Source organism: Anguilla anguilla, chromosome 6 (genome assembly GCF_013347855.1).
Source record: "Anguilla anguilla isolate fAngAng1 chromosome 6, fAngAng1.pri, whole genome shotgun sequence".
In the NCBI taxonomy this organism is placed as follows: Eukaryota; Metazoa; Chordata; class Actinopteri; order Anguilliformes; family Anguillidae; genus Anguilla; species Anguilla anguilla.
In genome coordinates, this window is record NC_049206.1 from 52,144,647 (window position 1) to 52,158,657 (window position 14,011).

The 14,011-nt window shown below is 47.9% G+C and overlaps 1 protein-coding gene across 1 annotated transcript; it reads left to right on the forward strand.

The window, feature by feature from the left end:
* The first annotated feature begins 472 nt into the window (after positions 1–472).
* mcm9 (minichromosome maintenance 9 homologous recombination repair factor) lies at positions 473–13,491 on the forward strand. The gene is made up of 14 exons (XM_035420859.1): positions 473–589; positions 1,294–1,610; positions 4,289–4,605; positions 5,477–5,558; positions 6,927–7,127; positions 7,398–7,523; positions 7,703–7,822; positions 8,176–8,350; positions 9,561–9,763; positions 10,185–10,388; positions 10,568–10,650; positions 10,792–10,937; positions 11,113–12,590; positions 12,641–13,491. Exons 2-13 carry the CDS (start codon positions 1,301–1,303, stop codon positions 12,569–12,571), a joined length of 3,426 nt encoding a protein of 1,141 aa, XP_035276750.1. The 5' UTR covers positions 473–589; positions 1,294–1,300; the 3' UTR covers positions 12,572–12,590; positions 12,641–13,491.
* The last annotated feature ends 520 nt before the right edge of the window (positions 13,492–14,011 follow it).

Genomic DNA, 14,011 nt, shown 5'->3' on the forward strand with positions numbered 1-14,011 from the left:
ATGATTAATCATTATTACGAATGTGCCATTTTGTAAATGCCAAGCCAAAGCATACAAGGTTGGGAGATGGCGTAGCAACATGATTTCTAAAATTGATTTTTTAAATCTGGTGTCATCTGGTCATTCACAATTCAGTGTAGGCCTACAGTCCATAGCTACTCACATTTGCAGTCACACAACGCTTCCCAGTACTTTCTTGCACACGCGCAATAATATAGACCCTGGGAACATACCATCTAGAATGAAGTAGGGTACTTCACGTTCAAAGGGACTGTAAGATTAAAAATTACATGTACTAAAAACAGACACAAATTAACATTTTAATACAATTGAAAGATATGTTTAATAACCAGTAACGATCCAGACTGTATAAACTTATATTATTTTTGTACTTCATTTGTTTACGACCCCCCCTCCCCCGGAAATGGTTGAATTATGTAAACTGGCGGCAGATTTCAGTTTCGGAAGTAAGCTACCAGCCACTGTAACAGTGGGAAACTGTGAATTGGTTGCAGCTTTAAAGTAATGATATCTCTTTTATATCGAAAAACTATCGCTCGTTAACGATATTCATAACTATCAGAAAACGGTAGGTTGATTTGTTGTTAACGTTAGCATTGCTGCCATAATTCATTAGTTAGCATAATGTCAACAAGTGGTTTGTTTTGCATCTGAGGATCTTTCTGGTTAGCAAACAGGTTACACATCAATCTAAGCTATCCTAGCTCACATAAGGAGTACTATGATTGGGCTAACAACGTTAGCTAAATAATGTCAGTATGATGCCTACGGAAATGCACACTTGTGTGCATCGGTTGACTGACCGTATCGACTTTTATCGAGTTAACCAAATAGCGCTATTCCGGTCTGGATGATGTCATTGCAATATTGGCACATAGGCAACTTTCTGCCAGCAAGCAGTAGCTAGTTCGTTTGCGTATTCTGACCTTAATTAAACTTCATTCATTCATTTATTGATTTTAAGGATAGCTGTATCAAGTAGTCAACGTTATGGCTAGAATGATGATTGTATTAACATGTAGCTACAGTCAATGTAGCCGAGAGACAATTATCGAGTTAACTGCCCTTTTTTATTTTACTGTAGCGTTAGTTTTGTATGAAGACGTGAATAGCCATGCTCAGACAAACAGAGGAAGCAGAGAATGACTGTGCAGATTTAGCTCTAAAAGCAGCAACTAATAAAGTCCTTGTACCTGCGTGGCTGTTTCTCTGTGTTAGGCCTGTATTGCTGGTTGCAACAAAAAAAAGACATTTTTGTATTTGCCTCTGCAGATTCGAGATGTTGCTAAACCCTGAGCAGGTAGCCTTGATTGGACAGGTTTTTGAGTCTTACGTGTTAGAACACCACAAGAATGACATCCTCAACATTCTGCAAGAACCAGAAGAAGATGCTCACTACCCCGTGGTGGTGAACGCCATGACGCTGTTTGAGGCCAACATGGAGGTGGGCGAGTACTTCAATGCCTTCCCCAGCGAGGTGCTCGCGGTGTTTGATAACGCTTTGCACCGAGCAGCGGTGTCAGCCTCGCAGTCGCTACCACAGCAGAAAGACTGCAAAATTAAGCAGAATCTACATGCAAGGATTTCAGGTGAGTGGCACTACCAGGTAATGTCTCTCTGCCTGTTTGTTGTCTCCTTGCTTCTTGCCCTGTGTTCCAGAGAGGGGGAGTGTCCTCCACCCCAGTGGACACACACACACACACACACACACACTTTCTTATTTTGTTTGGGTGCATCACTATCCCTGCGTGTTGAGAATCCTAATTTGTGATTGTGTGGGCGGTGGTTTTTTGCTGTTTATTTGCTCCTTGTGCACTAATGGAGAAATTGAGCAGATATCTTTGAGGGTTGCAATCAAAGCAATGCCTGGAGCCGCTGGCGACTTTAATTGTGTTTTGCACAGCAGAACGCACACCTCGACTGTTTTAACGGTGAGCAGGAGGAACTGCTTGTTCTGCAACCAAAGAACTTTTTCAGTTTTTTTCCCCCTGCACTTTGCTTTTGTCCCGTGGCAAACATTAACATCTTCAGCAGTGCAGCGTTTTATGGTAATTAGCACCATAAAAACTGACATTTTATCCTCTGTGTTTCGACGGAAGCTGCCTTGAAAGGGAACACAGGTAGCGGCTGCAGCGCTGCCTTTGGTTTTCTGGAGAGCTTTTTTTTTGCTGGTGCAGGGAGGCAAATGTTGGCAAACAGTAGGAAGCTGTTAGATGGGAGAGGATGCCCAGCGTGATCTAACAGCCAGGCCGACCTGACAAGGCATTGCTCACAGCAGGCAGAGTATCGACCTTTGGGAGAAGATCGATGAATTCTCACCCCACCCTCACCACAAAAGCGAGAGTTCTGGGTGCTGTAGGAACTAGGCGAATGCAGCTCAGAAGAACAGTGGTGTTGAGCTGAGCTGCAGAAGTTCTCTGTTGTGGAACTGGACAGACGGGGGGGGGGGTATCAGCCGTTATTTGACTGTCTCCTCCATCTTGACTTTCTTTGGGATTCGTGCTCTAAGCCGGACTGACCTACATGTTTTACAGCTTGTTCTGCACAACAATTAACCCTTTTATGGCGTGAGATCACAGTTATCTGATTATAATATTCTTAACTGAATATTCTAATGCTGATGTCACAATCCCTACTGGTAATTGAAAGCGCCAGAGTTCTAGAACACTGACTTAGAATTTTGAGAAAACATTCCTTCTCTTCAAAGGGTTAATTATGTTTGCAGTAGTGGTTACTGTTGCGTGTGCTATTCCGGGGAATGCAGAAATGAAAAGAATAGCCAGAGGAAGGACTCGATGGATATTCTTATCCCTGATTGGTTACGTGGTATGAATATAGAGGCCATTCTACAAATAGCACAAGGACTCAGATGTCTGTGATTGAAGTGGCAGCATCTGAATCCATTTCTGGAAATTGCTGTGCACAGCCACGGTATTGGTCAGGCTCTAATTCGCATAATGCTTGCTTGCTGTCCTTAGGAGATATTCTCAACAATACGTCTGTTAATAATAACTGGGATTGTGGTAAGCACCGATGCTGAATTAAATGTGTCTTCTATATTTATCCAAACCTGGAGTGGTTTCTGTGGTTAACGAGTATCATTCAGGTGTGAAGCTCGTGACCATATCGCTGCCCACAGCTTGTCACGATACGAAAATAGACAGAATCTCATTGAGAGAAAAACTGTTTTTTTAATGAAATAAACAGGAAAAAAGAGGTTAGATGTGGAAGAGCTATGATTCAAGGCCAGTGATATATGTACAAGGCAATAATGCCAGTGTGAAAATGGGTACCTTTGTTTAATTTCTGTATTGGATTTGCGGGGGATGAACGAGGAGCGGTGTCACCTTTAATTGCTCTGACGGCGTCGGCATGCCAGCGGGTGTCTCACGCGCCAGTTCAGAACGGAATGATCACTCGCTAAAAACGTAGTTTTCACTCGCATGCAAAATAACGTTACGCGAGGCTGACTCAATGTTGTGGAAACTGTCTCGTGAATGAAGCTAATCTGCGTAATTAATTTCTGTGTCTCAAATTTAAATTGTGATTCATGCCCTCGGATGCTTACCCTGTCTTTTAATGTTTTGATTATAACACAGTTCTGTGTGTCTGTTACATCTGCCTAATTTTAATTCTGTACAAATATATTACATGCTTAATATTTGCATCTGTGTTATGTAAGTTATTACAATGAACAAGCGGCACTTGTTTTGCAAGAATGGAAAAAGATTGCCACCTGGTGGTCAAATATTGAATTAAACGTAAATAGTGATGTGCAAAAACATTTTTTTTATTTTTACATATTTGTAAAAAAATAAATAAATGAAAATAAATGCTGTTTGGAGTGGATTTTATTTTAGAATCGCAATAAAGTATTAAACCTCTATTGAATAGTCTGCCTCATGATCGTGGGAAATCCAGCAGCCAGTATGTTCTTCTGAAAGCCTTTACCTTACTTTCTATGGGTGAAATTTGTGGGTGAAAAAAGGGCTCCACCTGTGGTAAGAAATTCATATTGACAAAAATGTTTTGGGGAGTTGAGGTAGAAATTGGCCTAGATTCATGAGTTATTTGGTCATACAGTTGGTATTTTGTACAGAAACAACATGGGGGGAGGTGTTTTCCATTGATTTCTTAAAAAAAATCTCTAAACACCTAGGGGTGAATATGACCTGGTTATCTATAGCTTTAATGTTAAACATCAAGGGGAGAATATGACCTGACTGTCTGTAGGTTTGACGTGACACAAGCCTTCCCCCCCCCTCAGGTTTGCCCGTCTGCCCCGAGCTGACACGGGACCGCATCCCCCGCTCTCGGGACGTGGGCCACTTCCTGTCCGTCACGGGCACGGTCATCCGCACCAGCGCCGCCAAGGTGCTGGAGTTCGAGCGCGACTACATGTGCGGGAAGTGCCGGCACGTGTTCTCGGAGCGGGCGGATTTCGAGCAGTTCTACAGCTTCGCCCCGCCCACCCGCTGCCCCAGCGAGGACGGCTGCGCCTCCTACAAGTTCACCTGCCTGGGGGGCGGAGCCTCCTCGCCAGCCGCCTGCAGGGACTACCAGGAGATCAAGATTCAGGAGCAGGTGACTCCGAACCCGGCTCACATGAAACGTTGGGGAACGTTCCGGTTACGTTTTCGTTGACGGTATGATCGTAGCTTTACCCAAACTAGTTTAGAACATGTATGTTCTTCAAATAAAGTCACAGAAGCGCATTCCAGGCAAGTCATGTACAGACAGATAGTGCCCCCTGCTGGTTCTTGGTTAGTCCTGAAAAGAATTATGGTAAATATTCATGAATGACATTGCAATTATTATTATTTTTAAAGAATCCATTTCATTTTTATTTAAATTATTTTCTGCAATGTATTGCAATTCCAGATTCAGTGAAAGTTTATAGTTTCCCAAATAACCTGAACGACGGACCGTTCTCAAGTTCGCTTTTAAATAACTGGCATAATAAAACTAAACTTTCAAAGGCTGTTCATAGCGTTCCTTAAAAAGTAATGTCAAAGGCACAGCCGGGAAACCTGCTTGCTTATTTTGTGCTTTTGACCTAACTTTCCTGAAATGCTCACGGAACCAGAAAAAGTTCACTGGCGATTACTTCACAAATAACCCACAGACTCACTGCGATATCGCTGTGGGTCAAGGAGAAAAGCTGTATAAATCCACGCGGAGAGGGGCGGCCTCATTCAGTAGAGGGTGGGTGAAGACTGGAAAGGTTGTGCTGTTGAGAGGGATGCTGAGGACATACAGTTCTGTGTGTAAATGTCTGCTGTCCTGTGCAGGCCCAGAGGTTCTGTGTGTGAATGTCTGCTGTCCTGTGCAGGCCCAGAGGTTTTGTGTGTGAATGTCTGCTCTCCTGTGCAGGCCCAGAGGTTCTGTGTGTGAATGTCTGCTGTCCTGTGCAGGCCCAGAGGTTCTGTGTGTAAATGTCTGCTCTCCTGTGCAGGCCCAGAGGCTGTCCGTGGGCAGCATTCCCCGCTCAATGACGGTGGTGCTGGAGGATGATCTGGTGGACAGCTGTAAGTCAGGTGAGGGGCGTTGGCTCCGGCTCTATGAGCTGCTTATGTGGACCGGCTGCACACTCAGTCCTACACGGGAACTAACTGTGTCATCTGGACACTTCAACAGAAAGATGCTGATTTGATACTGATCCTTAACACAGGTAATCCAAAAAAGCATTTGTACTTGCCAGCATTTCGGTTAATTTATTTCATGCTGTTCGTGTGATTTTACTTTCAGCATTTTTAAAAAAAGTGTAAAAATGACCAGTGTAGCCTTGTGCCAGATTGAACGATTTGTTTATTTGCAGTTTGAGGATGTTTCCATGCTCTTATTTTGCTCTACACCAAATCAAACAACCAAGGGAAATCATACAAATTGCATTTAAGTTTTCTTGAAAATTTTCTCTTGCAGGTTTTGTTTGTTTGACATTTATTAACGTTTATGTATAAATATTGACTCCCAGCTAACCTTACTGTATACGAGTTATGAGTAAGTCGGAAACGCACTTAGACAGAGTAGCGTCAGCCTCAAACATCTAAATCAATTTGCCGAGAAGCGTGTGAATCTTTCACAGACGCATCGGCTGTCCTTCTTCGTTTTCCATCGATCGTGACGAACATCTGGTCCCAGAGTCTCCTTCAAAGTGACTTCATTAGCCCGGCTGCGCGAATGTGCTAACGTGGAGCATCTGGCGCTAAGCCCCCCCCGTGCCGCCCTGGGACTGCACGCGCCTCTTCCTGGTTCAATTAAGGAGTCCTAATTAAAGATTTCCTTTGCTTTCTGCCCAATTTGGATTTGGGAGCGCCCCAAATCGCGCTCGCACTGCTGTCTTCACGCCCTCCGCGCCGTAGTCAGGGAAGGGCAGGCGAGCTCAAGCTGTCCTGTGCAGCGCGTGCTGGCAGCTGCTCTTTCTTACCACTGCCTGGTCTGCAAGTCGGGCTCGCAGACAAATCTTTACAAAACAGTAAATTAGGACCTAAGACTAAGACCTTTAATATGTGCACACCTTTTGAGCACATGTAAAACGAATAACCAATGATCGGTGCAAAACAAATAACACGACCAATCTTTGGTCGTGTTATTGGTTTTCTGTGTGCTTAAAAGGTTGTGGTGGTAAAGGTGTTGGTAAGTCAGGCCCTTAATGAACAGGCAGACTAGTGGACCCCCGATCGACCTTCAGGGGTCACTGCTATAAAACCATTCATATGATTGTGTCCCTCGGGTGATGACGTCATATTTGCAGGGTCGTGTTTCACAGGTGTCAAAGTGAGTTTAGGGAGCGATCCTGACGAGCTGTAGTCCACAAAGTGAGTAACTGAAGTCTGTGATGACATCACAGATTGTGGTTGTGTTCCACAGGAGATGACATCACAGGTTGCGGTTGTGTTCCACAGGAGATGACATCACGGTGTACGGTGTCGTCCGGCAGCGCTGGAAGCCCCTGTATCCGGACGCCCGCTGTGACCTGGAGATCGTGCTGAAGGCAAACTTCATTGAGGTCAACAATGATCAGTCCACGGCCGCCATGGTCCTGGACGACATTCAGAAGGAGTTTGAAGAGTTCTGGGAAAAATTCAGAGATGATCCTTTAGCAGGTGCCTAATGTGCTATTAAAGGGGTGTTGCTGAACCTCTTTACTTCATTTGGCCAGTTTTAGTGCTTACTAATTAATCAGTTTGGTGATCTGTATTTTCATGTGAGCAGATTTGCTGTTGGAATTTATGAAACTTTAATAAAAGGTGTTTCACGCTTTACTGTTGGGCTTACTTTGGTAGGAGTAGTTTTTACAGCTGAAAGAGTCACTGGCTTTATCATACTGACCGTATGAACAGTTGTCTCACCAGCACCTCTTCCTCTCCTTTCAGGCCGGAACCAGGTTCTGATGAGCCTTTGCCCACAGGTGTTCGGGCTGTACGTTGTGAAGCTGGCTGTCGCCATGGTTTTGGCAGGGGGGGTCCAACGAGTAGATGTTTCGGGAACCAAAGTCAGAGGTTAGTATGCTTTAAATTAGGGGCAATGTCTTGAGCAGAGGTGAAGATAAAACATTTTCTGCTGGTACACAATCTCTACTAACCAGTACTTGGTCTTGAAATAAAATTACACATATTCTCATAAAAGTGTGTCTTTTGAAAATCAGGATTTTTGATCAAACCTTTTGATTTTTGTGCAGGCGAGTCTCACCTGCTCCTCGTGGGAGACCCAGGGACGGGGAAGTCTCAGTTCCTGAAATACGCTGCCAAGATCACACCACGGTCCGTCCTCACGGCTGGGATAGGCTCCACAAACGCAGGTCTCTGCAGCTTCCATTTTAAACAAGAGGGTAGAGGAACATGGCCTGTTCATGGATTATGCATGTATATGATCTGAATGTAACTATTGTTGGTGAGTAAACAACTGTAAGGCCATTGTTCTAATGCTGATGTGACAGACATGAGTTATCTACTGGTCTTGCCCTTTTAAACCTCCATTGCTCCACTGACGATGGAGGCAGGGGTTTGTGTGTACAGTAATACTGATGGTGAAATTGTAAGTGGTTTCTATAAGGACTAAATTAGTATTTATATAGTTGTGATTTTGTAATTGTGGAGCGTGGGCGTTTTGGGAAACCGCATTGCTGTTCTCTGCGCACCCCTGTCACCCCAGGGCTGACTGTGGCGGCAGTGAAGGACGGCGGGGAGTGGCACCTGGAGGCGGGGGCGCTGGTGCTGTCGGACGGGGGGCTGTGCTGCATCGACGAGTTCAACAGCATCAAGGAGCACGACCGCACCAGCATCCACGAGGCCATGGAGCAGCAGACCATCAGCGTGGCCAAAGCCGGGTGAGGAGAGCCTGCGCTAGCATGAGCGCTGCGCTAGCATGAGCACTATATTAGCATGAGCACTACGCTAGCATGAGCACTATGTTAGCATGAACGCTATGCTAGCATGAGTGCTATGCTAGTATGAGCGCTACGCTAGCATGAGCGCTAGGCTATCATGAGTGTTACGCTAGCATGAGCGGTACATTAGCGTCCACTGAGACCGTTCAACAGCACCCAGCATCACACATTATACAGTACATAAACCTTCCAGCACATAAACCTTGGGCCTGGAGAGTTAAGTGTGTTGTGTTTTACATTCTTACTTAACACTTGATTGGTCAGTCAATGAAGGTGATGACACGGGCAATTCCCTTCACCTGATTTCTTGGGTGTGAACAAAGTCATTCTGACCCCGCGGCTGTCCGAGACCATGCCTGAGGAACTGTGGTCTATGCTAAGCTAACATAACCGCTACAGCAGTATTATACTGAGACTGTTCAAAAAGCACAGTACACCTAAAGCAGTAGTGCTGGAGATCAGCACATTCCAGAGACATTACAGAGTTTGCAGCCACCACCCTGCCCACTCTGTGAAAGTGACCAGGGCCAGAGGAGGGAGTCTCTGGGAACAGCACTGAAAATGGCTCTCATACGGAGTGTAAAATGCTGACATTGGAAAGAAGATATTGTATATTTTATTAGCTCGGCACGTCAAACTGAGGCAGTTCTGACTCGAAGACGCAGAGCAGAGCAGAGCAGGGTGTGGGAACATCCTCTGTGTGGGGAACAGAATGGGCTGAGGCTGTCAAGTGGGAAGAGATAATATTTCCTCTATTCTCCGTTGTAGATGGTAATCCCGGCTCTTTTCTCTCGCTCATGCTCTTTCTCCTCTCTCTGTCTCTGTCCCTCTCACACGCTTTCTTTCTCGTATCTCCCCTCCTCATTTTTGCCTTCTGTCTTGCTCTCTCTCCCCCCGTCTCTCCCCATCTCTCTTTCTCTCTCTCTCGCTCTCTCCCTCCCTCTCCCCTCTGTCATTCTCTCTCTCACTCTGTCTCCCCCTGCCTCTCTCTCTCTCTCCCCTCCTCATTTTCCCCTTTTCTGTCTGCTCTCTCTCTCCCTCCCCCCTCTGACCTGTCTCTCTCTCCCTCCCCTCTTTGTCTCTCCTCCCCATCTCTCCCTCCCTCTGCCCGCCCACCCCCCCCCCCCCCCCCCCCGTCTCTCGTGTTCAGCATGGTATGTAAGCTCAACACCAGGACCACCATCCTCGCAGCGACCAACCCGAAGGGCCAGTACGACCCCAACGTCTCGGTGTCGGTGAACGTGGCGCTGGCCAGCCCGCTGCTGAGCCGCTTCGACCTGGTCCTGGTCCTGCTGGACACCAAGAACCCGGAGTGGGACAGAATCATCTCCTCCTTCATCCTGCAGAACAAAGGTCAGGGTCCGGTGGACCCTATTACAGCCGTTCGCCTGTAGTCTGAGGGGTTTGAAATACTCTAATAAAATAAGTCTGTTTGCAAAACCAACCCATGTGAGGCAACTACATCTATCAGATCACCTCTGTCTGACTGTGTAGTCGTCCTCATGGCATCTAAGCTCTCTTTGTTCTTTTTAAGATACCATCTCTGACTTACTGTATGAATCACGGTCCCACGCCCTTTATTGGAGAGAGGCTATCGTATTAACTGTTGCGTCTTGCGCCAGTTTCATAATCTGCATATATTTTATCCGGCCACCAAATGATCCTTTCAGTTCCTCACATTCTCTCACTTTACCTGTTACAAGCCCAGCAGTTATGCCACCCCAAGCACACTGTGGCAGTACCGCGCTCACTTTCAGCTCTCTGTCGCCCCCAGGTGGCCCGAGTAAGAGCGAGTCCGTGTGGAGCATGGAGAAGATGAAGGCCTACTTCTGCCTGGCGAAGAGCTTTCAGCCCGGGATGTCGGAGGAGGCCGACGCCGTCCTGGTGCGCTACTACCAGGCGCAGAGGCAGAGCGACGGCAGGAACGCGGCCCGGACCACCATCCGCATGCTGGAGAGCCTGGGCCGGCTCGCCGAGGGTCAGCGGGAAAGCTCCAGAATTAGCGACCTAAGCTCGCATGCATGCTAATTGCAATTTGACTCTGTGATTGGATACAGTCAGTGGTATTGGAGCCAGAGAATGGGTATTAAAGCTGTGTATTATGGTATTATTGAACATTGGCAGGCCTGAGTAATTGGGTTTTTTTCTTGTCCTCAGCTCACGCCAGGTTGATGTTTAGGGATACTGTCACGGTGGAGGACGCCGTCGTCGTCGTTTCTGTCATGGAGTGCTCCATGCAGGTAGCTTAGCGATGGCTGAATTTTTTTTTGCCAGTGATGTACATCATTTCAACCAATGAAATTATAGTTGTCATTTTGCATTTGAATTCATCAAGTTAGATTGATTTAGGAGCATATGTGAATATCACTTTTATGCCACAGGGTGGCGCTCTCCTGGGAGATGTGAATGCTCTGCACACCTCTTTCCCTGATGACCCCAGGCAGCAGTACAGGACACAGTGTGAGATGATACTGGAGGGCCTGGGCCTCAACCACCTCCTCACAAAAGAACTGGACCGGCTCTCACGGTACCGACACGCAGAGCAAGTTTGGTTACGCCTGGAAAAGGGGTAGCAAAATACCAGAACATCTGATGTAGACCTTGTGGTGTGAAGTACAGTTCGTTTGACAAAAAGTAATGCAATGTTTTCTTTCGGATAGTGAAGGGTCCTAATGCTTCCTGATTTGCTCTCTTCTCTTTAGTCAAGGTAATGGCTCACAAACAGGGACACCCCCCGGTGAAAACGGGCTGAATGCTATCAGAAACAGCTGCGCGGCTCAGGAAACCAACTCCCTGCAGTCGACCCAAGATGGACCCCAGAGGAACGCCGGGGCCGATAGCGGGCTCGACTGGTTTCATTCACTGTCCGGCCCCTCAGGGTTATCGCCAATCACGCCGTCTTCCCAGAATGCCTCATCTGGCGCCGGAGTCATACCAGAGGGCCGTGCTTCGTCGCCCAGTCACAGAGACCCTTTGCCTGAGAAAGGAAGGAAGTCCACAACGGATGAAGCGCCCGTTAAAAACACAGATGAAGCTGTTCCGTCCAATCGTAAGAACACACCGGCAGCCGCGAGAGACGAATCGGACTCTGTCGTTGAAAAGGTTTCCAAGAGCCTCAGAGGGAAAAGGCTCAAAAAGATCAGCGATTCGTCCCAGCAGGAGGAGGGTAGAGCGGCAGAGATGAGCGGCACCTCTGGTGGTGGAAGTGCAGATTGCACAGACAATCTTGAGCTCTTGTTCTCCTCAGATGCCCCGCCCTCGCACAGCACTCCCGTAGCCGCGAAAAAGCGATCCTCGAAGAAGAGCCGCGCCCCTCACGATTTTCCCGCCGAGGACCGGGGGGCCCCGGAGACGGAGGGGGCCCCCGAGGCCCTGCGGACCAAACTCTCCTCCTTCACCTTCAGGCCGAGAGAGAGAATGGCCCACGGAGAGCACCACAGCAGTCCCCCTGAGAGGGCGCTGGGAGACGGGGTCTACAGGGACCCCGTTCCAGGGCCAGGGGAGGAAACGACAGGGAAGGGGAGGGGCGTCTCCGCAGACGGAGCGCTCGGAGGTGCAGGATTTCAAGAGGAGGCTGCTGTCCCGGCCGGGCAGGCAAAAAAACCAGAGGGAAACAGCGAGAAGCGAAGTGGCACAGAGCAGCCAGCAGAGGGCAGCAGAGCTCTCAAGAAACTGAGGCACAAAGCCACACCGGAGGAAAAAGACCACCTGCCCGCGGGGTCAGGTGACCGGGGCGAGGGGAGAGAGGGTCGAGCTCCGGCGGGGGACGAGGGCGGAGCCCAGGAGCAGAGGCGTCTGCAGCTGCTGCAGAGGCTGGGCGGCGCGGCCCCTGGGGGGCAGCCCACGCACCCCCAAACCCCCGGGGCCAGAGTGGCCCCCGCCACCCTGGCCAGGCTGTCGCGCTTCTCCTTCACGGCTTGCTCTGAGGAAGGACCCGAGAAGCCCGAGGCTGCGGTCAGCGAGAGGGCGAGCTCTGAGACGGGCCAGGGTCGCGACCCTGCCCCAGGGCATGATGGGAGTAACCCCAGGAAGAGGAAGTGCTTTGAATTTGGGTCAAAAAGCATCTTGCCGGGGCAGTCCCTGTTCAGCTCATCGGTCGTAGATGATGAAGATCTGGATGTGGACTGGGAGGAGGAGTCTAGCAAGCGAGCAAAGGTGTGATCACTGTGTGTGTGTGTGTGTGTGTGTGTGTGTGTGTGTCTTTTTTTCTGTGTGTGTGTGTGCGCGCGCGTGTATGTGCATGTGTGTGCGTGTATGCACATGTGAGCATATGTGCATGCATGCACATGCATTGCTGGAAAGTTTGGCCCACAGTGAGTGATGGGAGAATGCCCGGGAAGATGACCTCTAATGAACTGACCTCTTGTGACCTCTTGCCGGACTCATGCTGCTGAATATCTAACTTTGGCTGGGCCGAAAATGTGCAATTAAAAATGATTATGAAAATAAATGATGTAAAATAAATATTTTGTACAATTTCCAACCCATTGCAACCCATTATCTTCTCTGACCCCGCGACCCTGACCAGGAATAAGCAGGTATAGATAATGGATGGATGGATGGATGGATGGTTCCTCTGATTGAAAATGGCTGGCTGCCATTTCCACCAGGCGGTTTAGAGACGATTGCATTTAGCGGAAACGGAGGCAGCGATAGATGGAGCGCAGTTTGTTTAGCCTATCTCCTGGGCTGGGTTTGCTGTGTTTGTTGGCATAGTTAGATGTTCCCCATGGAGCACACAAGCGCACAACCTTCCCAGAAGGCACTTTTGGAGTTGGGGACAACTAGGGGTGAGGGGGGACTGTTGCCATGACTACAAGCCCCAAAGGATGCACAGCATTGGGTATTAGCGCTGGGTTAGACAGCATATTATTATACTCCTGCCAGGTCATAAGAGCTCTTAAAGTGCACAATACTGTACAGGTAAAGCACAGCGATCCTTAGTTCTGCAGTGGCATCATAATAGGTGTACTTAAATGTATAGAAATGGATCTGTCTACAGAAATTGAAAGTACTCTTATCAGAGTTGATTTAACAAGGAGCATTTGTTGTGTAGACTTAATAAAATGTGTTTAGATGCACTTTGCAACATTCATGCTTTAAGATGGTATTTGACTGTCGTTCACCTATTTCTTTTCGCCATTCATCAAATTTTTTTCTATTTCTTTTCTTCTCCTCAAAACGTCTTTACTCCAGCCCAATTAAAGACACTGAGCGCAGTCAGTCAATGTCAGACAGGACGGAGTCTATCTCCGCTGAGCCTCCGTCAGGTCGTAATTGACCGAGGGAAGGTCAGAGGCGGGTGAAAGCAGGAGGTAAGACGAGGAGTTAATGGATCCCCGCATCCTGCCAATAAAGCCAGGGCCTCATTAATAATGAACGCTTATTGATTCCAAATCTCACTACTGTCTGTTGCGTGGAACTGGTGCGTACCCCAAGAAAATCCTTAAAGAAGCCCCCTCCCCACCACCACCAAACAAAAGGAAGTTTATTTGGATCTAAAAACCCAAATTCGTTTGCCCCCCGGCAGGCTTGTAGCTTTATGCATGCTGTACTGTCCTCTTGGGGTTCTCTCGGTTTCCTTATTAGTGACAGGGGTGC

Excerpts from the sequence above, each read along its gene's own strand:
- mcm9 (XM_035420859.1), top strand. The coding sequence starts at position 1,301 with ATGTTGCTAAACCCTGAGCAGGTAGCCTTGATTGGACAGGTTTTTGAG. Across the intron at positions 4,606-5,476 it reads AGATCAAGATTCAGGAGCAG|GCCCAGAGGCTGTCCGTGGG; the intron begins GTGACTCCGAAC and ends TCTCCTGTGCAG. Across the intron at positions 9,764-10,184 it reads CTTCATCCTGCAGAACAAAG|GTGGCCCGAGTAAGAGCGAG; the intron begins GTCAGGGTCCGG and ends TGTCGCCCCCAG.